General features: G+C 44.4%; 1 protein-coding gene across 5 annotated transcripts in view; it reads right to left on the reverse strand.

The window, feature by feature from the left end:
* CHCHD6 (coiled-coil-helix-coiled-coil-helix domain containing 6) overlaps window positions 1-27,085 on the reverse strand; it is a 171,877-nt gene that overhangs the window by 144,142 nt on the left and 650 nt on the right. For all 5 annotated transcript variants that reach the window (XM_034776375.1, XM_034776373.1, XM_034776374.1 and 2 more), the window contains exons 2-4: window positions 25,094-25,235; window positions 23,716-23,785; window positions 21,547-21,691 (exon numbers count right to left, since the gene is read on the reverse strand). In XM_034776375.1, coding sequence (XP_034632266.1) covers window positions 21,547-21,691; window positions 23,716-23,785; window positions 25,094-25,235 — 357 coding nt within the window. The remainder of the gene's footprint in view (window positions 1-21,546; window positions 21,692-23,715; window positions 23,786-25,093; window positions 25,236-27,085) is intronic.

Raw genomic sequence — 27,085 nt, forward strand, 5'->3', positions numbered from 1 at the left:
TGTCTGGAAGCTTGTTCCACGGCTGAACCTCTATTTCCAGATGCGAAAGGAATTTCAGCAGTCAGTATTTAGAGGAAAGGCAATTCCAGAGAAGCACAGAAGCTCGGCAGGTGGCACTAGGGTTAGGGGAAAGGAAATTCTGGCAGAGTCTTCTTATAGCTAAATAAGAGGAGAGAACACCCCTTTTCTCCACAAAAAGTATATTTTTAGCAGAATCTTCCCTTCGCCAGAATAGGAAGAACAGAGTTTGTGAAATCCACTGGAGACCTCACCATGCAGACCTCATCATTGGAAAATACTTCGATGCTATGATACACACATAGAAAGTTTTAAGATTGATAGATTTAGAGCTCTATAAACCCTGATTGCAACATACATAATACACAGAAGATTACATCCCTGGCCCAAAGAGTCTACAGTAGAAATCACTAGAACCAAATGAGATTGCCTTAGAACAGGCATCCTTGATCCTTGCTGAAGGCAGCTGATACATGTTGAAGAGGAACTTGCCTTGTAATACTGACTGCATATGGTCCTTCCATCTCAACAACATAAGGAAAGGACAATGAAATGACAACTCTTCTAAGAAGAAATTTGAGAAAGAATGGAAACTGGCTCAAGGTTCTCAGTCACTTGCCAGCGTCCCAAACAAGGTAGTTGTCAGCAGTCTTTGCCAGCAGGTGTCATCAAAACTTTAAAATCCAGTCATTGCTGGTATGTGGCAAGCAAAAATCTCATCACCTGAGCTGCCACAAAAAATTTTTTCTCCCCTTTCGAAAGGTGGCTGAGAGGGGTAAGAAGTCAAGGGAGGCAGCCCCATGCTAGTTTGGTTTCTTTAAGGTCTATCCTAAAGAAGTTTAGAGGCTGACTTAGGTTGTTGGCCTGCAGATTTTCCAAGCAGCCACACCAGGTCTGCAACAAATGAAACCACACAAGCTAGCAGCCATGCTAAATGCAGGGCCGGCTCTAGGCACCAGGCACCCAAGCACATGCTTGGGGCGGCACCTGGTAANGGGGGGCGGCGCAGCGCTCGGTTTTGGGGGGGGCGGCGCGGCCTGGCGGGGGGCAGCGCTTTTTTTTGCTGCTTGGGGCAGCAAAAAAGCTAGAGCCGGCCCTGGCTAAATGTCAAGGTTTGCTGATGACCAACTAGGCTCTGGCAACAGAGAGTCCTGGAAACTTCTCAAATGCAAGAGATATTCAATGAGTTCCTCCCAAAGAGGAGGGGGACCTATTTGACACACACTCGCATTCTCTCCCCTCCACCACTGTTTAGATCCCTAGGTGGTAAGTGCATTAGAGCCCTGCAAGCTTATCACTGCTGCAGTTCTGATAATACTTTACATAAGTCTGTGTTATCTTCCATCTGGAAATTTCAAACTGCTTCACAAATATTAATAAACGAAGCCCCACAACCTCTTTCCTTACTAACTCCATTTTACTGATGAGGAAACTGAAGCGGGAATAAAGTCACTTGCCCAAGCTACCCAGCCCGTCAGTGACAAAGTGAGGAAGAGAACCTAGATAAAATGTGGCTCCCAGGCCGGTGGTTTAACCACAAGACTTTCCTTCCTCCCTAGATCAGGAACTCACACAAGCTCTGCCTTAATGTCCCACTCCTCCCCTTCAAACTCACCATGGCGAGCTCCAGAAGTTCACAAATCTACATTTCCTGTCCTAAACAAAAGTCAGTTCTCCCGTTTCGTCTTCACCCAGAGTGTGTGGGGATTTGGATGTCTGAAGATTGTGTGGTTCCCTCCCAACTGGGCTCAAACTGATCCCCCCTGCCCTTCACAACATGCATCCATGACTCATTATAGCCACTAACATTCTTTCCAAAGAGGACTGGATAGGACACTCCTTCTTCATCCCAAAGCTCCTCCTTAATGGACCAGAGATGTTGTCATTGAGCAATACCAGGTACTTGCACCTAGGAGACAAGCAGGCAGCCTTCTCCAGAGCAGGGATTGAGAATCTGAACTGGATTTCATGCACATCAGAGCAGAGTGCAAAGTACGGGGTAACAGAGCTGGATCCCCAAAGGATTTTAATGGACTCCGCTGTGCTCCATCGATAACAGCATTTGCAGAACATTTAAGTCAGGGAGTAAGTTTGATGAGTAGGGAAGAGGAGAGGTATGCATGGTGAGATCCTCTGGCCCGGGGTGGGGTTTCTGGACTGTCGTCTATACTATCACAAACACTACATTTTCAAACATTCCTTCACAAGGAAACAAGAAAAAAAAAAAATCTCTACAATTAAATATTTGTGCTTCCATGTCTCTCCCCCTCAGTATTCTCCCACTCTTCTATCTCCAACCTGCTGCTAGGAGGTTCTGATAAGCCTTAGTTCATTTTCCTTCCAAATATCTATGCACCCCACACCAAATATCAACCACTACCAGAAGATCTGGGATCCAAATCCCTCATTACACCTACCTTTGCATTGCCCACATGCGGCGATCAGCAAATTAACCGGGTATTGGGTAAGGCCCAAAGCACTGCAGTGTTATTACACACTTATCTCTACAAAACCACCCTGCACAAGTGACAACTTTCCTGGGGGGGGGGGGGGGGGGGAGTTGTGCAGCTTCGTGATAATTAAAGCAGAGACGAGTGTCACTGCTATAGATAATTATGCATTAGCACTGAAATTACTTAATGGAATAAACTAAACTAAGCCAAATGTTTTGTTTTAAAGGGAATTTAGTGCTTGCGAAAGGCGCCAGACTGACAGCCCTGGAGACTGAAACCCTCTGTTATTCATAAGTATTCAAAACAGGTATAGCATGAACAGTAGCAGGGCAGGCTTCCACCCACCCTGACACCAAGACCGGTTAGGGGCAAAAGGGGATTTCCGCCTCCAAGGCCATTCAATCCTTGGTCTCTGCCAACACTGCTACACAGGGGCCAATCAGTGCTAATTGGGAATGGGTTTATAACAAGGACACCGGCCTAGATAAAATGGACTGAACCAACAAACTCATCTCACATAAACCCCCTAACCGCTGTCAAGATGACAACCACTTCCAATACCAATATGGGTGAGATTCAAACCAGTTATTTAGAAGTGATGGGGTACTGGGTACATGATCTATGACTAAGCTATCTGCTCTGACCAAGTCCAAGAGTTTACTTCCTTCCCCTTCGTCCAAACAATCACACCTGCACACTTTCCCTTCACTACTCTCATCGAGATCAGGTCTCAACAGCCTCCACTTCCTTGTTAAAATGAGGACTCTCAAGGTCAGTCAGAATTTATAAGGCAGCCATTTCATCTTTTGTGCCTCTCTGGCTAGATTCCTCCTTAAAAGCTGCTGAACACTGAGGATTCTGCTGGGTTTGAAAGGCCTGCCAACACCAAGGCCAATTAGGAGTTTTAGGGCGATGCACATTAGGGTTATTATAGGCGGCAGTTATGCAGCCAGAATAAATCTTAGTTGAACCTTTAAGTGGTGTCTGTAACTCAGATTTCCCCTTCTTGAAAGCAGAAATAAGACGACAGACCTGCTCCCTAAAGAAATCTGCAGGGATTCAAGCAAACCAGCAATATCTCCCTCAAAATGGGATTCTGCACTTACAATGGTACGAGAGAACAAGGGCTACAACCATCAAAGATCACAAGAGCCGTTGTGTGTTACATACCCACACTCCTCTTTGGTTTATTTTTAAAAAATCCAATTTTTCCATAGCTAATTAGGACATCTCTATGCTTTAGATTGCAGCTAATTAGAAGCTCAGAACAGCAGCAAGACTGAATTCAGATACTCCTGTCGCAAAGCACAGGCCCTTGCCATTTGGGCTAAAGGAGAGTCTCCTTTAGCTGTCAGCAACATAGGACTGTTTTGAGACACAGCCGAGCAGGTCCGATTCCAGACAGCTGAGGGCAGTGGGTTAAGAGAAACTAGTTTATTACATTACTCTCGGTTTTGTGGATAGCATCTAAAAGGAAGGCTGGAATGAAGATCAGTAACAGTGACTTTTGAGGAGGATCTTCTGTGACTCTCAGGATCAAGCATGGGGCATTGCTTTGGTTGCAGTTCTTCTCGGACTGGGCTCTAAAGAGTTGCACTAGCTGCTACTAGGGATCACCCAACCCTCAAAACAGAACTGTTAGACCCACACTAAAGAACCTGGACTGCAAAGACACATAACTGAAGTAGCGAAGAGGATTTCATAGCATTTGTTCAGAAATGTGTTTCCTTCTTGATAATTTTGCTCATCCTGTTGCTGCAATTTATAGATTCCAAATCCAGAAGGGACCATTGTAGGGTGACCAGATGTCCCAATTTTATAGGGACAGTCCTGCTATTTGGAGCTTTTTTTTTTTTTTTTTTTTTTTTAAATATATAGACACCTATTACCCGCCACCCCCATCCCGGTTTTTCACACTCGCTATCTGGTCACCCTACACCATTTTGACCATCTAGTCTGACCTCCTGTATAACACAGGCCATAGAACATTCCCCAAAATAATTCCAGAGCATTTTTTTTAGAAATACATCCAATCTTGATTTAAAAATTGACAGTGATGGAGAATCAACCACGACCCTTGGTAAATTGTTTCCGGGTTAATTACGGTCACTGTTAAAGCTTGAATACACAGCAATATAACTGGTGGCTGCTAGATCTGTGTGTTTAAACAGAAGGAGAAAAAGCCTCAGGGAGCATGAGGAGAAAATGAAAAGAAGGTGGTGGATCCAACATAGATTTCTAGGTTTTAACATGTTCCCGTATACAGCAGCCCCACAAGTCCAACAGAATATGTCTCTATAGAGAGATAAGTAGATGGCAGAACATGGTACAAACTTGCATTCAGGATGAAAACATGGCATATTCCACATCCCAGCCCAGAAGAGCCTAAGGACAGAATCAAAACTTTGAGAGGTTTTATTGGTATGCAAGCGATTCAAAGCCTCAGCAACTATTGAAAGAGAACACTGGAAGGGTGACTTGGTGTCCCTTTACTGCCACCAAGTGGAAATGTTTGCCAGTTTTGTGAAACCCTTCTCAGTACAATGGAACAGAGATAGGCTCAAGAAAGGGCTCGTCACTGGCAAGTAACTGAGGAAGCATTTGTTAAATTTTTCAGCCCCAAAATAAAGAAGTGCTACAGCCAAGAATGACATCTCAACAATTGGAGCAGCAGCCAAGAGGCAATACGAGATCAATATACAGAGCAGACTCCACACTGGGCAGTGGTTTTGGTCTATGGAAGATAAATAACTTCTGGGCCTAGTAAAGGAGGCAAGTAACTGATTTCCTGGGCCCTAACTGCAAAGGGTAGGGTATTATGGGGAGAAATCAGAACTCTAGAAGCACCTGCTGTTTTGATCCTACTTATCGGACTCTTGCCTGCACCACTGGGTTTTAGAGAAAGAGAGAGTCAAACTTAGCCAGCCTGAGAGTTTTCATGACAGGTTTCACGAGAGGGTCACGACAAACTCATACTCTCCTAGGGAATGCAAAAAATTTCATGGGAATCAAGTTCACCCAGGGCCACTAACCAAGTGGAAAACCAACAACAGATCAGAGTGTCACACAGCTGGAGACTTACTTTAAGTCAGCTATACGTATGTAGAAACATACACATTTAAAATACACTTCAAGACTAGGGGTCAGCGCATTGACTTGGTGATAAGCAATGTGAATTATCAAGCAGGAGACCCAGGTTCAACTCTCAGCCTGGGTATTTAGCTCCTTAAATAGGCAAATGACTTGCTGAACAAGAGGGAGCCTAGTACAGCTCAATAGCAACCCCTGGTGGAGCAACATTAATGAAGTTCAATTATTAACTGGTTTGTTTTACTAAAGCTGTAAGTTTTCGTCATGTTTTATGAACAGAGTAAGACATTCCCTGCCTGAAGAGCTTAGCCCTGCCCTTCAACGAAGAGTGCAACCAACAGAAACATGGAACTTAAAATGTGTGTGCACAAATGTGATCATCTGCATGTGCCTATCCCTGAGATTCAAGTTTGATTGTGAAGCATTTAAATTAAAATATATTAAATTCATATTGGAGCAGATGAGCTGGAGGTGGTCTCCTCCAATTGCCTCAATCCTATCTGAATAATCCCTTGGGTACCCCGTGAACCAGCTTCCTTTCTCAAGGGAACAGCCAGCATGTCAACAGCCTGTGGCAGTAGTGCGTTTACTATGCACACCAGTCCAATCTCCACAAAACAGAAAGGTAACCAAGATCATTAGAGTTGCTTTGCCTCAAGGTGCCTTAACAGATTCCTCATTAACACTAGGAAAGGACCTGTTATAGCTAAGTTATAACACAGCTAATGGTCTCAATTTAATTTGGGCAAGCAGAAAGTTATGCTGTACCTGGACTCATTACAGTGAAAATATTAAACTTCAAACTCCAGATTTTGCCTCATCTCTGGAAAGTATGGCTGCCCACACAAATTTCTTATAAACCTCTTTAAAAAAAAATAATGGAGCAGAATAGCTTAGGTGGGTGAGAATGGGATAAAGAGGGTTTTTTTCTTTAGATCATCAATTCCAATTTGGACCAAGGTCATAGTGACCAACAGTCTGGGCGCTACACAGGCTATCGAACAGCCATCAGATGGCAAGATGAGTTGGTAGGTCTCAGGTTCAGTTACCAGTGGAGAAATGCCCACAGTGCTACAGGCACTGGTAGAGGCATCAAGTATTGACTCGGGCATGGATACTGAACTCTCCTCTTCCTCCTGGAGGTGGCTCTAGCGCAGGGAGTCTTGTGCTCCACTCATCAAGTGGAAAGTGGACTTCAGGACTGTCAAATTGATATCCCTGATGTGCATGAGGTTTAGAAAAATTAGACAATAAAATGATCAATTAAAGAATGAAACTCTTGAGCAGGTGGGGATGTTTTGGAGAGAAGCAGCTGCCTTCTATGAACAGAATTATAAGATGGGCTCAGGTTTAAATCACTTAAAATGTCACATTTATACATGGAGATGGGGGGTGGGGGTTGATGAGCAAAATTGGGATTGGCAAAAGTAAAATGTCCTGTTCCCCCTCCCCAAAAAGAGATTTCATTTCCCTATTAAAATAAATTATATAGGATATTTCCTCGTATATAGAGCTCGAGCTCTCACACACACACACAAAATATTAGAACTGTAAAATTATTTTCCAAAATATTTTTACGAGTGTTAAACTAATAAGAGAACAGGTTGTATTAGAGCCAGTCACTCTCATGCCGGGATTCTAGAATTTGCACAGGGGGAAATCTAATATGGAGTGGTATGGTTTTAATTTGTGGGTATTCATTATTACTGTAAGAGGAGCTGAATGCCAATGATCACATCTGTTTCATTCATTGAAAAAAAAACTAACCAAACAAACCTACACGTTTAGAAAGACTGAGTCTGAAGATTTGTTTGCTAGATGAATGCTCTGAGCCAGGTAAGCCAGCAGTGACTCCTCGTATCCCAAAGCAGCTGAAGACCTACTCAATGTCTCAGAGGACATACACAGAGGGCTGTCATATCTTTAATTTTAGGAGCACTGGAACTTTAACAAATACATCATTTCTCTAGAGTGTTGATTTACCACCAAAGTTTAGTAGATGTTAAACGAAAAAAGTTTTAAAACTGCCATAACTAAAAGAGCCTCCCCATCCTCTCAGTTGCTCAGGTTTTCACTCTCAATTCTTAATGATGTCATTCCTCTAAGTTTTCCTATCACCACAGAGTTTTTCAAGCTAGATAGGGCCTGAATTTCAAATGTAACACAAAAGCAAAAGAAAGAAAATCAACACTCTTCCCTCCCCACCCCATCCCCCCCCAAAAACAATAAATACCCTCCCCTCCCCATTCTTTTAGGTCCACCTTATCCATTGTTTAATTAAAAGCAAAAAAGGCATAAACTGTTTGTCTCTTTTGCAGGTGACTTTTAAAGAATTCTATGAACTTCGTTATCTGATAAGAAAACAATTAATAGGTCAAATTCTGAACTCTACCAGTCTTCACAGAACCCCTTTTAAGCAGCATTACTACCCAAGGTTTACATATAATATGTATCACATATACACAGAAAATCACAGTGAACAAGCACAGAACAATGCTATAGAATTATAATCAAAATCCTGACATGATCCAAAAGCAGAAAGAATGCCAGCCATAAAAAACAGCAGCTGGAGTCTGATTCACATGACTAGTTGACGCGCCCTTCAGTTAGAGGGCTCAGATGATATAGGGATGGACTTTGGACAAAGTTGGACTGGTTGTAAGGAGCTCAGTTACCTCTGATCACATATTTCTCACATCCTCCCTAACTGTGTAATATACATAGTAAATTATTTCCAGGAGTTTGCATCAGGAAGTAGGAATGGTGCTCATGGAAGGACTATTTTAAAAACAGTGAAATTCCACTATACGTGGTATGTACAGACACAATTTGGAAGAAATTATACTGATTCTATTAGGAAACTTAAAAAAAACAAGCCTCACCCAGACACCCAAGAGTTAACATTATTAGTTTCTCATCTAAACCCCTTCCGAGGAGGTTAAGCACACAATAGACTATCTAAAGCAACAGCTAGAGAGGCTGCTTGAAATTCCACACATGTGCCTCAGCAATGTATTTCTATTAATGTCCAGTGTGTGTCAGCATGAAGATAAGGTACCAACATCATGTCCAACCAGCCAGCTAGAGAATGGGACGCGGTGTAAAACATTGTCTGATACTTAAAGTCCCGGAGAACAGTGGCGCTTGCAATCTCACTCTCCGCACACACGCACCTGATAACACCACCACCAAGAGAAGGCAACGCAATGAAACTGTCCTGCAGCTTTGAGGAAGAAAAGAGATTGAGAGGGAGGAAGCAGGAAGCTAGGAAGAAAGAAAATAAACTTGATCAGCAAAAAAAAAAAAAAAAAAGCAGGTTTCGGGTACCCAGCTTTGCCAGCTGTGCAGCAATGATAGGCTGCAGCTACACTAACTGGGAGAAAAGCCTCAAGTGGAATTTGCTCTTCACATCAACTTCTTTAATCCTCATCGACTTTATTTTATTTTTAAAATGTAAAACCACACACACACTCTCCTTACTGCTACTTTTTAATCTCTCCAACTACACCATGTACACTCACTATATCCCCCAGAACGATACATAGATATTATTCCATCTCAAGCACAGGCTAATCGCCATCATCCTTTGCAGTCCCCTCAGGAACACTTCATACAGGACTTGTTGGGAAAGCAAAAAACAAAACAATAAGTTAATTAAGCTACCAGGATGGAAGGGTGTGAGAAGTGGGAGGGCTTTGGTTAGATTTTGGGGTGTTTAGGCAGTATGAAAGGAATCGGTCAAATGCGATGCTCCCCATCTAGTTTCCACATTATCTGGAAACACAGAGCTACCCACCAAGTTTTTCATTTCATGTAAGTTAGATCATTTGCTAGCCAGCGTATACCCTTTAAATTCACCATCTCATCTTTCTCCCAACACTCCATACCCATCTCAATATTTTGAGAGAGAGAGCAATTGCCCAAACTGAAATTAGAGTAGGGCATTGAGAATCATACTTCTAATCTTACAAAAAGTGACATGGTATCTGTAGTGATTTCATATGAAGGATGGTACCTGCTGAAGCACCATACTGGTGCAATACTGATGCCAAAAAAAAAAAAAAAAAAGGGGGGGGGGGGCTACCTACTGAAACTTCAATGTAATACCTTGAAAGGTGGTGCCACTCTCTCAATCTGAAGAGCTGTAATACCTAACCAGGCCTTCCATGTGGAATCAGCACTGGTACTCATGCCAGAAAATGACTGCTGGGAATAAGAACAGAATTCCACCTATGCCATGAAGTTTGGGCCTTTGGTTATAAAAAGATGATCAAGGAGTAGTTTTGATGGATTCATTCACTGTCAAGTATCAATTTATTAACCTTGCATTTGTTTGTCAGTTAAACAATTTGTGGCCATGTTCTTTTTCCTCTGCTCCCCTCCCTCAGAGATGGAATAGCTTTGCTGTAACTCTAAAGCTAACCTGTTTTAACTTTGTGGGACGTGACAATGGCAGTGCACCAAGGATCATGGTGGAACAGGGAGTTCATACACTTTAACGCATCTGGAAATCAATATTCCCACAGTCTTCTAGCCACTCTTTGGTGGCTTGTGACACACAGTTTTTGGCACAATTTAAAGTTACTGCTTGTGAAAGATCCAAGACAATAAATAGAATAAGCTGCTATTGGTCAAAACAGAAATACTTTGACAGAGCTAAGGACTGGAACACCTGCGAGTGCTCTATGGGAAGATTAAAGTGCATTGGCAGAGTGATGTTGGATAAGTTTGCACAATAGTGACCTGCACTGCCCTTGACTCCAGCTACTGCAATTAGGCACTCACTGCTGTGAGCAGTAAATCCACTCACAACTGTAAGAAAAACTAAAATTCTATTTTAGATGTTAAGGCTTTTCCTCAAAGAATCAGTGATTTATCCATCATTCCACAGTTCCAATAGAGAAGAGATTCTGAAACTCCCAAACCCATTGCAACCCCTGCTAGTGCAGGCTTTCTAAACCAAAACAAACTATTTTGACAGCAGATTCTGTGGAGCGAGTGAACTTTGTAGCAAAAACACGCAAAATGCGAGAAAGGCAGCCAAGTCAAGCAGCCCCACAGATGACTTCAATTTGTTGCAGCTATATGGTTTAAAAAGAGGTCAGCCCAGCGATAAGGTCCTCTGGCCAAGGAAGCTATAAAAATGTGAAGCTCGCATTAGACCATCAGCTGCTGAAATCTGCACAAACCCTCCAAACACAAAATTAACCTTCAGAGTCAGGAGATAAAAGAAGACTAGAGTAGCAGAAAATAGAAGTGATTTTTGTGGGTTTAAAGGGGAAGAGAAAAAAGTTTCTTACAAACCTCTGATCAATCACACTAGTACAGGTTTCTCAACCTTAGAGTCATAGCCCAAAAGTGGATCGCCAGAATGTGTCAAAGGATTGCAAGGGATGGCTGGGCTCAGCTCCCCAGTCCAAGCATTGTGACCTGGTGCACAGGGTCACAGCCCTGCTCGGGTTTGGCCCAGCCACCCCTTCCTTCATAATGATGGAGGCCGGCTGAGCCAAATTTGAGTGAATGGCGCTGTGGCCCTATGTGCCAGGTTGCAACACTACTCACGCAAATGACCTGGAAGTCACAATGCCGAGAGCAGGGAGCAAAGCCCAGCTAGCCCCGCAGGACAGGAATCAGGAGCAAGTGGTTGGTGTAACTTTTTCCAATCAATGCTGGTCCCCGATGTAACCCCTTCCCCACAGCAGGGCAACATCCGGTCTTCCATACTCCCTGTCTTGCCCTGCAGCCCAGGCTACAACAATGTACCCCTCCCCCACAGTCCAGGAACTTTCCCCCCATCATACCATCCCCACCTTGACCCCCAGATCTTCCCCCACAGCTTCTTCTGCTCCTCAAATCCGTCCTCCAACCCACCCTACTTTATCCCAGGTCCCCAAATGCCACACCTCTTTAACCTCCGCCCCTCATGGGCCATGTTCCGGGGCTGTTTTCTCTCTGTGGAACTATCAGCCTACCATCCCTTCCCCAAGCCCCTCTGTTCCCATATCCTTGCCCAGTCTGCCCAGAACATCAGCTCCTTCCTCACTACACCCCCGGTCCCTCAATCTCCCCACTTCACCTCCAGGTGCCCAAATCCCCCCCACTCCTTACCGTCTGCCTCCATAAGCCATGTGTGTTGGGGGGAGGGGTGGAGCTGTGTGTTTTTCAGAGGTGTCTCAGCTCGCTGCCCCTCCACCAGTTGTTCACATCTGGAGAGAGTATATGAAATCATAGCTACGGGCCCCCCACACCACCGATGGACCCCATGAGGGAAGTGGGGAAGGAACAAGTCTGGGGGCATCACAGAGGTACCTCTGGATTGGGACAGGCCATCAATGTTTACAAATGGGTCCAGAACCCACTACACCCGCGGTTCTCAAACTTCATTGCACTGTGATCCCTTTCTAACAACAAGAATTGCTACATGACCCCAAGGTGTGGAACTGAAGCCTGAGCCCACCCGAGCCCCATCACCCCCAGTGATGGGCCAAAGCAGAAGCACAAGGAATGCAGCCCTTCAGGCCTGTAACCTAAGCCCCACTGCCCAGACCTGAAGCCAAAGCCCAAGCCCCACCGCCCGGGGCTGAAGCCCTTGGGCAGCGGGGCTCAGGCTTCAGCACTAGGTCCCAGCAAGTCTAATGCCACCCCATTAAAATGGAATCAGGACCCACTTGGGGGTCCCGACCCACAGTTTGAGAACCGCTACACTACATTATTAGCAGTGTGAAAATAAATAGCACATAGGCAGCCTCTTATCCCCTGCCAGATAATGCCTTTGCTGTCCCCCAGGATAAGGGGGCGGGGGGGAGGAGTTCTGGCCAAGGACTCCAGGTCAAATCTAGAGAAGTACCTTGGAGTCTTTAATGTCCATGCAGAACAGACAGAGCATAAATCTAATCACGTGGAATTCAGCTCATTGAAGAGAAAGAGGGAAATGCTGGAGCTGTATTATCTAGACCAGATTGCACTAAATTGTGGGGAGGCAGAAAGAGCAAGTTATGAAGCTGCACTGCCTGGTGATTTAATTCCCCCCGTCAATTTCTTGCACTAGATAGAGGAAAAGAACTGGAGCTACATAAACCAGTCCAGACCCCTCAGCAGAGACAAAGAGGCACATTTAAGAATGCTGAAGGCACAGTATTACAAACTCCCATTTGCACACAATAGGAGGATGTTTCCATATCCTACATTGGAGAGAGCCCATTCCAGCAGGCATGCTGTCTAAGCCCTGGTTTACACTACATAGTTAGGTCGAGGTAAGGTAGCTTATATCGACCTACCTATGTCAGTGCACTTACAGCCTTGCTCATCCCGCCGATGTAAGTGCCCTACTACACCGACATAACTACTCCACCTCCACGAGAGGCGTAGGGCTTATGTCAGTGTAGTTAGGGTGACACATTGTCCATGTAGACACTGTTATATACATCGGACGTTGGCTGTCATTCTTGTTAATTTCACGACTCCGGCAAGGATCCGTAAAATTGACAAGAAAGTTCTCCCTGCTCACAGCAGGGCTGCTGCTCAGGAGTCTGTTAGCCCCGCTCCCAGTGGGGAGGCAAGGAGCTGGGACAGTGGGGAGCCCAGGCAGCTGCCCCACTCCCAGTAGGGAGCATGGAGCTGAGAGCAGGGAAGGCCGCCAGGCTCCCAGTGGGGAGCAGGGAATGGAAAGCAGGTGGGGGCAGCGTCGAGTGGAACGGAGAGCCCGGGCTCTCAGCTCCTCACACTGCCCCTCTTAGGTCAGTGGACGCGGTCCTGGTGAGAATGCGCATCACCAACCGAAGGCGGCTAGCATGGACATGAACCACTGCAATAAATTACTGCAGTGGCTGTAAGTCGACCTAATATAGGTCGACTTAAGTTTTTAGTGTAGATCTTTCCAGGTCTAAAGCAAACAAAAATATCACACAGAACAATATGCCAACTAGACAGATAATGTAGGTTAAATTAATATAATGGACTTCACACCAGGCAACCTTGTTTTACTAAAAATAACTATGCAGTGAGAATAGTGGAATTTCTGCATAGCCAGAATGGTAACTGGTCTTTAGAATGATGCAATGAAGCGATATTCTTCCAAATGACAGTTGTCGGTGTGAAGGAATTGCCCAACATTAAATTTCCCCACCAGCACAATATGGGGGAACATGTCACTGGCAGCCAGATTCCCTAGGCCTGCAAAAGGGCAGCTGCAACCCTAGTTGGTTGCTGAAGAGTTGCAGCAGGCTGGACTTCTCTTTACCTCTCTCATTCTTACAGAGCGTAAGGCGAACAGACTCTCTGGATCTGCTACCCTCACCAAGTGAAACGGGATCTGCTCATTGGAAGCACTGACACCAAAGCAGGAGTCACAGTCACCCATTTGCCTAATAAAGTTAGCAGCTAATCAGATCTTCCACCCTGAAGCTGAACTGGGCTGCAGTAAAGAAGAAACCACACTGCAGGTTTGTCTGTTGCCTGGTTCCACTTCAGGATAGATAAAAATCAGATTTTTTAAAAAATTGGATATTTTAAAATTTAAATACATTTCTTTTGAAAAATTAACCTATTTAAAATTAAATTTTAAGTTATGAAAATGTATGTTAATGCCTAAACTACTTATAACCTATTGAAGTCATTTAAATTAAATAGTAATATTCAAGCAGTACATGTTTGCTGCCAAATTTTTAAATAAAGTCAGACCACTGAACTGGCAGAAACCACTGACTAAGTACCTGGAACCAGAGTTTGTTGAAGGGCTATACCAGCTTTTGACAGCAGCAGCCTATTCCACAGGTGCAGAGAGAATATTTTATTAATTTCCGTTTATCCAAGTAGTTCAGTTCAATGGCTAGTTCATTGAAAGTTGAGAATGATGGAGAGTTTAAAAAAAAAAGCAGAATAGCTCATTCTCCTCCAATTTATGAATAAAAATAAGGTATGACATGATGAGATCTACTAGTTCTAAAATCTTGAAGGACATAGCAACTAGAACAGTAGTGGTTCTCAAACTTTTGTACTGGTGACCCCTTTCAAATAGCAAGCATCTGAGTGTGACCCCCCTTATAAATTAAAAAACACTTTTTTAATATATTTAACACCATTATAAATGCTGGACGCAAAGCGGGGTTTGGCAACCCCCCATGTAATAACCTCGTGATCCCCTGAGGGGTCCTGTCCCCCAGTTTGAGAACCTACCCTGAGCAGAGAGCCTGAACTAGAATCAGTTTAATTTACTAACTACAGATAGTACTTTGTTTAATATATCAGTTTTAAATGTAACATTTTTATAAATGTGCTGATATTAAAAAATAAGTTTTAAATAAAATACTTAAAATCTAGTAAAGAAGAAATGTGTGATTTTTATTGTTAGAAAACGGTGAAAGTAAATTAAAGAATCTGAATAAAGTATGTTAAACTATATAATTGCTTAAATTAATGTATACAAGTACACTCCTCCTGATTACCAAAAAGTAATTCTCATGCCAACCAATGAGAATAAACCTTTCTTTAGGAAAATAAAGTTGTATAATGCAAAACAAGATTAAAGTTATTTAAGTTAAAAATTCCTGCTTCCTGATTTTTTTTTTTAATCCATCTTGCCATTCCACCCACAAAGAAACTGCTGTTAAATGGAGAAACATGGCTGTTTTTTAAAAAAATACTAGACAACGTGTAGAAACAAAATTCATGCTTTACAATGGTGCTGTGAGAGATACTGATCCAGCATTCATTGATGACAAATGCAAAAGCAAAAACCCCTGCTTCACGCAGTCAGATTTCAAGACCCATGCAAATCCGTGAGTATCCGCTTTACGTCCATGGACCATTTTAGCGGATAGCAACGCAGATGTGGATACAAATTTTGCATCTGCGCAGGTCTCTGACAGAGAGAGCCAGGCGGGCAGCTGTGAGGAACCAAGATGCAGACCCTCAACCTGCCCAGGGCGGGTAGGCCTGGGGGGGCAGGCCCCCTGACCACGGCAGGTGGAGGGTCCACAGCGCGGGTCCCCACAGCTGCCTGCCCGGCTCTTACTGTGGCCAGGCTTCAGCTCCGAGCTGTCTCCCCAGCGCCATCTGGAGCCCAGTTGGGGGGAGCTGCACTGTGGGGAGCCTGGGTCCCTCCACCTGCCCTGGCCAGGGGACCCGAGCAGCCCCCAGCCCATGTCCCTGCCCCTCAGGCACTCTCCCCAGGGAAGGTGGAGGGACCCATGCTCCCCACAGCTACCAGCATAGCTCTCCAGCTCAGGCGGAAGGAGAGGGGGGCAAATCAGAGCCGCAGCCTGGCTACGGTAAGAGTTGGGTGGGCAAGTGTGGGGAGCAGCAGTGGACCCACCACCCACCCTGAGCGGGGAGCCCAAGCAGCTCTTGGGCAGCTCCACAGATCACCCCCCTCCTTCCCTGGGCAAGCCAGCATGGAGCCCAGCTGGGGAGCCGTGGCGGACCCTCCATGCTGCGAGGGGGGAGCTGAGAGCAGCCCCTGGCCGTCCCTCCACCCCCCAGGCTCCCACAGCTGCCCATGCAGCTCTTCCCAACCGGGCTCCAGCAGGGAGGTGCCTCAGAGCCTCAGCCCAGCCACAGTAGGTGGGCCCTGCAAATCTGCAGGTATCTGCGGAGATCCACATCCAGGATGTGGAAATTCACAGATAATTTTTGCAGCTCGTGGATCGGATGCAGATCTACATTTTTGTATCTGCACAGGGCTCTACAGTTTTCTGGTCACAGAAATGGAAAGGGCACAGCCAACACGCTGCAAAACGACTGCAAAGCCCACACAGCAGAGAAAGCAGGACTGGTAAAGCTACGCTGAAAAGAACTGTATTTGAATCAGTCACTCAAACTTGACAGAGTGGTAAGAGACTGTGTGCTTCAAAAGGCTTCTCTACACTAAGAAGTTTACCTGTTGATGACAATAGGAGTCAGCAAGGGTGCAGCTGATCCGTAACTAAAAACGGCTTACTTGCAAGTGTGAACAGAACCAGATCATGTTCAGCAACATTTCAGAGGCCACTTTCAGCACCAGCTCAACCATATCTATTTCTGATTCCAGCAGTCAGCAACAGGGAAATTCACTAATGTAAATACAGCTATACAAGCTAGCAATACAGCAAGCAAGATTCGTTTTAAACAAACAATTGCCTGGAAGCCCACACAAGCTTTGCACCCACAGAATTACTGTATCTTTCCCCTCCACCTGTGGGACCAATGGGGAAAGACAACTCCTCATCTGATCATCTCCCACCTTTCCATACAGAAGCCTTGCCTACGCTGACAAATTTCTCAAACTGTCCTTCCACTGTATTAACACTGGTGGTTAAACATGCATGAACTGGCCATTGGTATTTTAAACAGTGTCACCTAGATCTGCTTTGAGCTGGGTTAGAAAAACAAAACACTGGTTAAAATGCCAATGGCCAGTCTATGCTAGCATTCCCACTGCTAGTACAACAGTGGGGAATTTTCAGAGATCTGCCAGTGCAGACAAGGTTCAAGAGCTTGGAGTTCTGCAAATCATAAGGCCAGCTCCAAAATCCAAGACTGTGGTCATGATTCATGCTTACCTCATTCCAATTTCAAGAAAAGTAACAGGAAAAAAACTGAAGAGCAACTAGGTTATTTCTGTGCATGAAGTGTGACCCAAAGAATTGGACTGCCCATGATTACTTACAGTCATCATATACCTGAGCAACTAGAGAGGCCACAAACCACAACATTTGGTTATGATCTCCCCCAAGTCCAAATTCTAGTGTAGGCTCATATCGAGTGCCAGTGAGCAGGAATCAGTGGATATCGGAGAGATTTTCTGCCCAGCTGGCAGAGCACAGACAAGAACACACTGCATGAGAAGCTACCATTCTACACACAGCAGGAGGAATTTCATCCCAGCAGATGAGGAGGTCTGCTTTCATCCTAGCCTGTTTCCACACAGCAACCCAATGCCTTCTGGTCACATGGGGAAAAAAAGCTAGTTATGTGAGGTTTGAGTCTACCCTCACCCATTCTGAATTCACTCTTTTCTCTTAAGGGGGGGGGGGGGGGGGGCCCGGGGGAGGAGAGATTTTTTTGGATAAATATATCTGACAACCATTATTCTTGGGGGATTAAACAGGGAGATAAGAACTTCAGGGCTTTGCACAAATCATATTAGTTCAGTTCTCAAATCCTGGTAATGCTTCTTTTCAAAGTATTAATTTCATTTATTCTATTTGCTCTCCCTCTATCCTGATAACACTGGCGCACACGGCCTCTGAATGAGATCCTCCTATAAAATAGGTTATAATCCTCCCTTTCTAGAGCAGTAATGAGATGTCTTCGCTTAATCGCGTTTATTTCCCGCCTGCTTCTCCCCCTCCCCATCCTACATTGATTGGTTTCAAACGTTTTGGTTAAAGCCAGCAGGCCTGAAAAGTCACTGCTTCTGACTGGGTGGCTGACAGATGCATGCTAAATGGCCCCAGCAGATTAAAGAGATGTGTGCGGGCAGCCTCACTTGCAAAGTTGTTGTTGTTTTGGCAAAAATACAAGAATTAGGAGGGGAGAAAAAGATAGTGATTAATTAGAGACAAAGACAAAAGAAAAGGTATCTGGTTTGGGGAGAGGCGGGACTGTGCAGGGCAAAACCAAGGGACAGAATAAAGGAGAAGCTGATTAGGAAGCTGCAATACTAGCCCCGCATGCTAAAATAAAAAGGGCTCATAAAACAGCTACATTTGTTCTCGACCGTTTGATAGCACCTTTCGTGTGAGAATCAAAGCACTTTACAAACACCCATTAAGAATCAGAGCCCCTCTGCGAGGTACTGCACATATAATCCCCATTGTACTGGATGTTAATATTTATACATCGGACCCTCACTACAACCCGCGTTTATATAACGCGAATTTGGATATAACGCGGTCGCGGCCATGGATCCTAAATTTAAGTATTGTACAGTACAATTTTTTTTTTTTTTTTTTTTTGGAGTATAGACGCGATAAAATTGACCGCTGAGCACTCTCCTGTCGACTCTAGTACTCCACCAGAATGAGGGGCACAAGTGCAGTCGACGGGAGAGCATCAGCTATTCACGTACTGTAGCTGAAGTTACGTATCTTAGATCGACCCCAGGCGATAGTGTAGAAAAGCCCTAAGTCTATTGCTGTAGGCCTAGAACACCATACAAATGTAATGTAATAAAAATTTACAGGTATTTATCTTTAGAAAGATGTCAAAAATGTCGGGCAAAAGGAAGGCTTACTCAGTGCAGGAGAAATTGGATGCTATCGAATGGCTTAGAAATGGCGAAACCCAGGCAAAGATTAGCCACGATGTTGGCATTAACGAGTCCACCTTTCGTGGATGGCTAAAGAAGGCTGACAAAGCTCGGAACTTACATTCATAACCTGGATGAAGAGCAGGGCCTTCAGAGAAAATGAGCCCGTTTAGCGAATGATGCCGATCTTGAGACTGCGGTATACACGTGGTGCAAGAACAGCAGAAAGGCATTCCGAGCTCTGGTCCGCTTATAGCCATGCAAGCGGAAAAATTCGATCGGGAACTTAATGGCAAATTCAGCAATTTTAAGGTGAGTTCGGGTTGGCTATGGCGATTTCAGAAAAGACACGGAATCTCTCAGATTGCAGTTTCGGGAGAAAAACATACACGCTGCTGTTTATCATTTGAAGTTAGGGGCAAGAGATAGGGCAGTGAGGCCAAAGGATGGCCTAAGTCCAAGTCCATCACTCCCCTCATTCTCCAGGCTTGAGGACAAGAGCCAACACTCAGCCACCATTCCAGACTAAGGGACCAAGGAGCTGGAAAACAGAGGAATCCTGACAAACAAGGATACTGACAGGTGAGAGCTACGGTTCAAGGAGTGCGTTCTGGACCTTCAAACACTAACTGGGAAGTTTTGGGGTGATGTGGAAGGACATTCATTCCTGACAAACAGAGGTCGGGCAGTTTGAGAGGCCAAAGTGGGGAACCTTATACTGTATTCAAAGGGTGCCTGGAATTGAGAGGAAATAAATCATGGAAGAGTCCCCGTAGTTTAAAGAGTTGACACGTTGAAGTTCCTGTTTAAGAAGAAATCCAGGAACCAGTAGCCAGCACCCTTGCCTGACTCTTGTTAGAACAAAATAGACAACTCCAAATTTCTCATTGATTTCTAAGGTTCTCGGATTTGTTTCATGTCAGTGATCGATGGAGGAGATTACACAGCAATAAACTTTACCAGTTTCCCTACCACCACATTCTGGGCCTAAGTTGCATATTCACTATTTACTTTCCATGGGTTACCCAAGAAAAATCTGATCTGAACCCGCTTTGTGTTTGCAAACGGTCACGTACCCAGCAACTCCCTGCTTCATACTCTGGAGGATTAAGTGTTATACTCTGATGTGATTACAGCATTTGTACATAGAAGGTAGGTCTACACTGCAATTAAACACCCATGCCAGGCTCGGGTCAGCTGATTCAGGCTGGTGGGCTCAAGCTATGGGGCTGTTTTACTGGGGTATAGATGTTCAGGCTCAGGCTGGAGCCCAGGCCCTGGGAAGGTGGAAGGTCCCAGAGCCCAGGCTCGAGCCCAACCGTCTACACCACTATTAAATAGCCCCATAGCCCGAGCCCAAATTGGCAATGGAGGAGCCGCAGGTGTTTGTTTAATTGTAGTGTAGACATACCCTAACAGTCAGGTCCTAGCTTGTTCCAGCCATAAGGGCACATTTCAGTGATAATGCTGACACACCTCAGTCACATTCTTCCCAGACAGCTCTTGTGTCGCTCTCTCACTGAGCCGTGTCATCTCCTCAGATTTAGAAATTAATTCACTGCCACTTTCTACAAAGGTCTGTTAGTTTCTTTCATAAATGTAATTATCATCCTCCCGGTGAGAATGGACTAAGTGCTACTTACCAGCTGCAATGTCTCACCCAGATGCACAGCTCTTACCTGCCTTAGACATCAACTCCTTTTTTGTATTTAACCCTTCCGCCAGAGAGATCTCCCATCCTTAGTCTCTGCTGTTTCTCATAAAGGAAATCACTGGCCTCACAGGGGTCACTTATGAACCACATCAGGGAGATCAATCTCAAAAGGCAGTAGGTAGCATGTTGGCTCAATAATAAATTAAGATACTCAGCTGTTCCAAAGTGCTTCAGAACCAAGTTACACCTCACTACCCTACCCCAGAAGGTAAGTATCATCAACATCTATTTACAGATAGAAAAATGGAGGCACAGAGGGATTTGTGATTTAACCAAAGCCACACAGTAAATCAGGTTTTTTTGGGGGGGAAGGGGGGAGAGAATGGGAAAAAGAGGAAGGGGAAAAAACAGGAATAGATCTTAGAACTCAACTCCTAGCCCTGTTCCCTCTCTCATCTCGACATTGTCCTTTCAATACGTAGTGTGACTCTCGGTGAATTAGTCTAAATATCCACCTTGATACCCAGGACCAGTTTCACTGTAGCAAGCATCCTCCTCGCATTGTTAGAATGGGACAGCTCATGCCACTACAGTTCAGAACAAGCTGCCAGTTCCTGTAAGACACTCTACTCCTGACTAATCAGGTGTTCGTGTAACTTTACTCAACAGTCCAGATATAGCAAAGTTGAGACAGGTCAAGTCTGTACCTTCATCAAAATACCCATTTCACACACGAAGAATCTTAGCAGAGCTCCATCCAGCCCAGGCTGTCACAATGCTAGTCTCTCCCAACCCTACATATGCAGCAGGCTCTCTTGCCAGCCATCTCCACTCACCCACAAACAATGCTCCCCCCTTCAAGTACTCAGATGCTATACCATTCTCATACAAGCTCAGCATAGGGTTAGTTACATGACAGACTTGCCAACTACAGCATAAGCCAAAAAGCAGGTGAAGAGTTATGAGGTGATGACTACCATGGACTTAGGACTAAGCAGCAGTTGCTGAACTCATTACACAAATAAATGGCATTTAACTGATCCCTCAAAGGGGAAAGGTTTCAGGCCCTCCTCCTGCCTGGAAATATGTTGCTTTGTACCTACCAGCTGAACTGCTTTCTGCCTCTCTTCATTGGTGCTGTTCTTTTCCCGTTGGAGGGTCGTATTGAGACACTCGCTGGCTGCCTCCCGTTCCCTCTTGGCCAGCCGGAGCAGTTCCTCTTGGACCAGTGCCTGCTCTCGCTCATACCTGCATCAGTACCAAAGAAAGGCAGAGAGAAGGTGCTCAGCAGACTTCTGGCAACAGGTTCATGGGATAAGCTGTCCTACCCTTGGCCAGGAACAGAACAGGCAGAGGTGTGATTTACTTGGGACAAAGCCTGCTCACAACTCCCGGGCTTCTGTGGGAATTCTGGAGCACCATGAACTTTAAAAGGTGACCTGAAAGTTCGGTACTGAACAATTTAAAAAAACAAGGAGGCACAAAGCACATAAACCTACAGTTCAGTTAGGTTTGGCTCTTAAATACTTGACAGTCACCTCAAAACAGTGAGAATAAAGGATTTCATAAACTATATATAAAGCTGCTTTTAAAAAAATAAGATGCAGGTCACACAAAAAGAAGTTTGTCTGCCTAGCTGACTTTTACTACCAACCCTACCTTACCTATTTGCTTTGCTGGCCCTGTGAGGCAGAAGGAGCCCTCTGCAGAGTAAGTGGGATGATTGATGTCAGGGAAGCAACCTTGAGACATGTCCACAGTCTAAGCACCTGAACCTGAAGAACCACCATGGAGCAAATTTAGTGCACCTAGAGATCCGTTTACACTGCAATAAAAGACTGCAACATGGCAGTGGCTGGCCAGAGTCAGCCTACTTGGGTTTAGGCTGCAGGGTTAAAAATTGCAGGGTAAATGTTCAGACTTGGGCTGGAGCCCAGGCTCTGAGACCCACTCCCTTCACAGGATCCCGGAGCCCAGACTGCAACCTAAGTGTCTACCCTGACATTTTTAGCCCTGCCACCCAACCCAATTGACCTCGGCTCTGAGACTCAGAGCTGCCAGTATTTTTTTGCAATGTATTCATACCACAGGTGACCACCACTCAGACCCTGGGAGTTTCACATGCACAGAGAGACAGGCTCATCAGTACACAAGAGAGACAGCAGACCTCTATGCCACTCCCTTTCTTTCTCTGCAGCATTCATTAAAGCATCTGTCCAGAAACAGCTGAGTAAGCCAGGACGGAAGACTACCAGCAATTCTGATTTCACCATCTCTTTAAAGAACAGAACCAACTTCCCAGAGAGTCCACTAGGTGTGTCAGACACACAATTATGGACAGTGGGTTCAATGCACCACTTTTACAAGCTTGAATAATCAACAATAGCACTGAAGAGGACTCATTTTCATAGTCCCCAAAACTGGACTTGTGTGACATGCAGAGAAAGCATGGACACAGTAAGGAGAACGTAACACAGGAAAAGGCAGTTAGAGAAGCTAGAAAAACATATGGCAACAGTTTTATAACAGACAACCTTTCATCGATGGGGAAGCTGGACCTCCTACTGTCTGAACCCTTGGAACAAGCAGCAGAGACTCCTGAGGGTGAGACACAGCAAGGACCGCCTTTCGCACAACTCATCTCATTCTCACTGTACCTTTACATGCACTGACACCTTGGTAAGCCAAAATGCCCCAAACAGGAAAAACCCACAGCGCAGTGGAAAAGGCTGGCAGCCACCAGGTCTAGCGGAGCAGGCATCAGGAGAAGAAGCTGAAGATGTCTACACAAACATTATTTCAGATACAACTACAAAGATTCTCAGTCACATACAGAGTTAAATTGATCAACAGATTTGAGGTCTGGGCAGAAGTTTCTTCAAGGACTCAACAAGAATCTTAGGGGTTTTCACTTTCCTCAGGAGGCAAGAGCAGGCAGATCCAACTTTAGGCTCCAGTGGACATATGTCTCATATGACTTTCTATGGGTAGTGGAGAAAGACAGGAGGAGCAAAGAATGCTATGTTTCTATAAACTCCTTCCCATTGGTTCCCAGCCCCCTTACCTGTCTCCAAGCCCAGGAGTCACATGCTCTCTCAACAAAATATGCCCAGTGGCCTTTGTCTACATTATGATCTCATTGAAGACATACTACACAACAACCCATACAATCTTCACAGCACTGAATTCTAGAATGCAGCATTACACAGGGCATGTATGTGGCCCCAGGCAGCAAAGGTGGCTGTCTCCAGACAGGAAGAATGTCCCCCTACCTCTTGTACAGGTCCTCCTCCGCCTCAGAAGGCTTCCGACCAGAGCTACTGGCAGTTGGTGGATGGATTCCTGAAGAGAGGAACAGAAGCAAATGATGACTATGGAAGAAAACACTGGCTACCATCACATCATGAGAACAAACATTATCAGAGGGAAGAGAAATTCTCAACAAATGAGCAACACTCTACAAAGGAAACACTCAGTACAATTAGAAAAGTCAAGGGGAAAAAAGGAATAACTTAAAAAGTTTTATGGCTGAATTTAGCGTTGATGTAAGTGAGAGGCTGACAATACTGTCTTGAATAAGGCATAATGACACTGAGTGTTATGCAAGCTTCCTCCATCTGAGGATACTGATGCACTTCAAGCACTCATGTTATTTTAATCCTATTTTACACCCCTTTTCCCCAGTTCTGCAAAAGCCTCTCTCTCCAGAACTGCTGCAACCTTTGTTATTTCAGCACTGGTCTCTCCTAAGTAGAGACCAAATTATAAAGTGGTTTGGGACATTCACAGACAGGGACAAGGATGAGGCACCATTAAATCCACTTTTAAAACAAGACTTCGGCCACAAATGAATGCTGGTCTCTGGCAGCAAAGGAATGGTTCACCAACCCTCTGCAGTACTCAGGATCCCAGATTGTTTCTGTTTAAGGCTTTTATGGGATCGATGACAAATGTACCAACAATATGTATTTGAGCACCATGGAGTAAAACATGAGTCAGCTGACTTGAATGAGAAAACAAGTCATTAAGCATGCAGCTAAATAGCTGAGCTTTGCCAGTTCCTCCTCTTCTCTTTCTGGTAATAGCTAGTATCAGCTCATGAAATTTCTCTCTTCTGAACCTGCAGAACAACATGACATACATACAGCAGATTCCCTGTCCACTGAAAGAAGCTGATATGACTAATACCCTTTTAGAAGCATGGTTGTAAGTAATACTCTGTACTGCTACCATACCTGTCATCCAAAGATCTCAAAAGAACCTTACCACACATTAATGAAGTCACACAAATATTTGATGAAATGGGTATTACTACTATTCCACACATGGGGAAAACAGAGAGGCACTGAAAAGTTAGATGACTTGTTTAGAATCACACAGATTCACTGGCAGAGCCAGAAACAGAACCCAGGATTCCCAACCCTTCTAGTTACCATACAACATGGTCTACCTCACCCAAAAAAGCTTTCTTGCAACAATATGAATGTCCAATCTGTGTAATCACACTGATACCCACACAGGTGTAAATGCCACTCATCATAACAAGCACATCCTGACAAGGTACAAGTGTGTTATAAAGGCACTGACCACTCCTCAGTGACCAACAGTGTCAATATTTTAGACTGCAGACATAGCGCAGACTGACAATACCTGTAGTAAACTTGGGCTTCCCTTCTGCAGCTTGTGGTGATGGTGCAGTGCCACAGGATGAGGGAGAAGGAAAGGAAGATGGTCTCTGGTCCCCTTTAAGTTGAGAAGTTTCCTTCATTCGGTTCACTACATCTTCAGAGAGCTAGAGCAATTTGTTGGGAAGAGGTTAAGTTAGTCAATTCTTGATATTTATTTTGTATTAAGAGGAGTTTTCAACAGGTAATTATTTTTTAAACCTGCTTCAAAATACTGCTAGTTATGCTATTTTAAAACATTATCTGAGATCAAGTTATCTATTGTTGAATTCACATTCAGCAAATATATTACATCAGGAAGTGATGGAGTTCAAGTAATTGAGTCTTAAGGCTAGATTGGACAACAAACTGGAGAACAAAATATAAGTAACAATCCTGTACGCACCGGGGGGAGGGGGAGGAGGAGGAGGCAGCTGGGAAGGATTATTACTTAGTAGATCTTCAGTTCCTACTTTTATAAGTCTAGATGGAGTTTTCTACAAAACAATAATGAAGTGGAGGAGATGAATGTGCCCAATTCCAATTGTATTGCCTATTCCCATACTTGGGTGCAAAACCATGGAAAGGTAGAAAATGCACCCAAAAATCTCCTGGGAATTCAATTCAGAGTGCTTTTCTGCCCTTGCCTTTGATGGCATGGACAGGGCTAAGTGTTCTTCTGATACACCAGTCAATAATTTTATACTGGTCACTCTTCTCTAATGGACAAAATTAAGGGGTGCTCAATTTCCATGCCCAGGCCAGACTCCCATTGACACACTTCAAAGCATAAACCAGAACATGGATTTTAGTTATGCCACTACTGCCCAAGATAAGCAGCATTTTAACATCTTGATTACATATTGTGATTTTGTCAGGTTGGTCTTAGGGTTATTCCCTTCTGCTTGCACTGTAAACGAAACACAGACGGCACCCTATTAACAGATCTCAGGGAACACAGCTCCAATCATACAACATGCACTGTAAAATAATCTACATAATGACTATGATGTTTTAGTGAAGACAAGGACAAAATTAATAACTAGAAAAATGAGTGTACTTCCTTGAAAGAAAATGAACTCTCAACACTAGCTATAAAGTATCTGAAGTTTTTATGAAAAAACAAAATAATCCCCTTTGAGTTCCAAAAATAAGGAAGCCTATTTAATTTCATAAAAGCTTGTGACTGGATTCAGCTTCGCAATTCAAATGAACGAGCCAGGGAGGCCCCGTTCATTTAGCGTGAGCTCTTACAATGACAAATATCGGGGCTCCGTCCATTTAGTCTGAACTCCTAGAGATCAAAGGAATGGACCAATAACCATAAATCAACAAGTTTCTCTAATTCCACCACCATTCAGCTGAGCAGCAACATAAAATTAACAAAGCAATTCACTTTGCTGTGTAGTTGGTACATGGAGCTGAACGCTAAACAGGCCCAGCTAAGCAGCAGCAAAGACAAAATTGATTAGGATTAGACTCTCCTCTATATCAAAGATCTACAAGAGGAATGTGAAACAACCCTAGTCAAATCCTCGTGATTGGAAGCTGCAGAAAAAAAAGTGAACAATCTTATCCAGTCTCACTCAGAAGGCCCCTTCACATGGGGCTAAGCAAATAGGCAGCCAAATGGGATACAAATGGCATAAAGGAAATAGGGCAAATTTGCAAAAATTTAGAGTAACAGAAGAAAAATAACAACGAGGAGTCCTTGTGGCACGTTAGAGACTAACAAATTTATTTGGGCATAAGCTTTCGTGGGCTAAAACCCACTTCATCAGATGCATGGAGTGAAAAATACAGAAAGCAGTATAAATAAGAGAAATAAAGAGACAGATAAGAAAGAAACCGAGAAAAATGCACCCTAGTGACACCACCAATTCTATCTCTAGGGTGTCCTATCATGATGTAGATGGGGCCTCCTTCCTGAGCTCCAATTCCCCCCCTGGAGAGGCATCAAATCTTCACTCACAACAAC

Source organism: Trachemys scripta, chromosome 7 (genome assembly GCF_013100865.1).
Source record: "Trachemys scripta elegans isolate TJP31775 chromosome 7, CAS_Tse_1.0, whole genome shotgun sequence".
Classification (NCBI taxonomy): Eukaryota; Metazoa; Chordata; order Testudines; family Emydidae; genus Trachemys; species Trachemys scripta.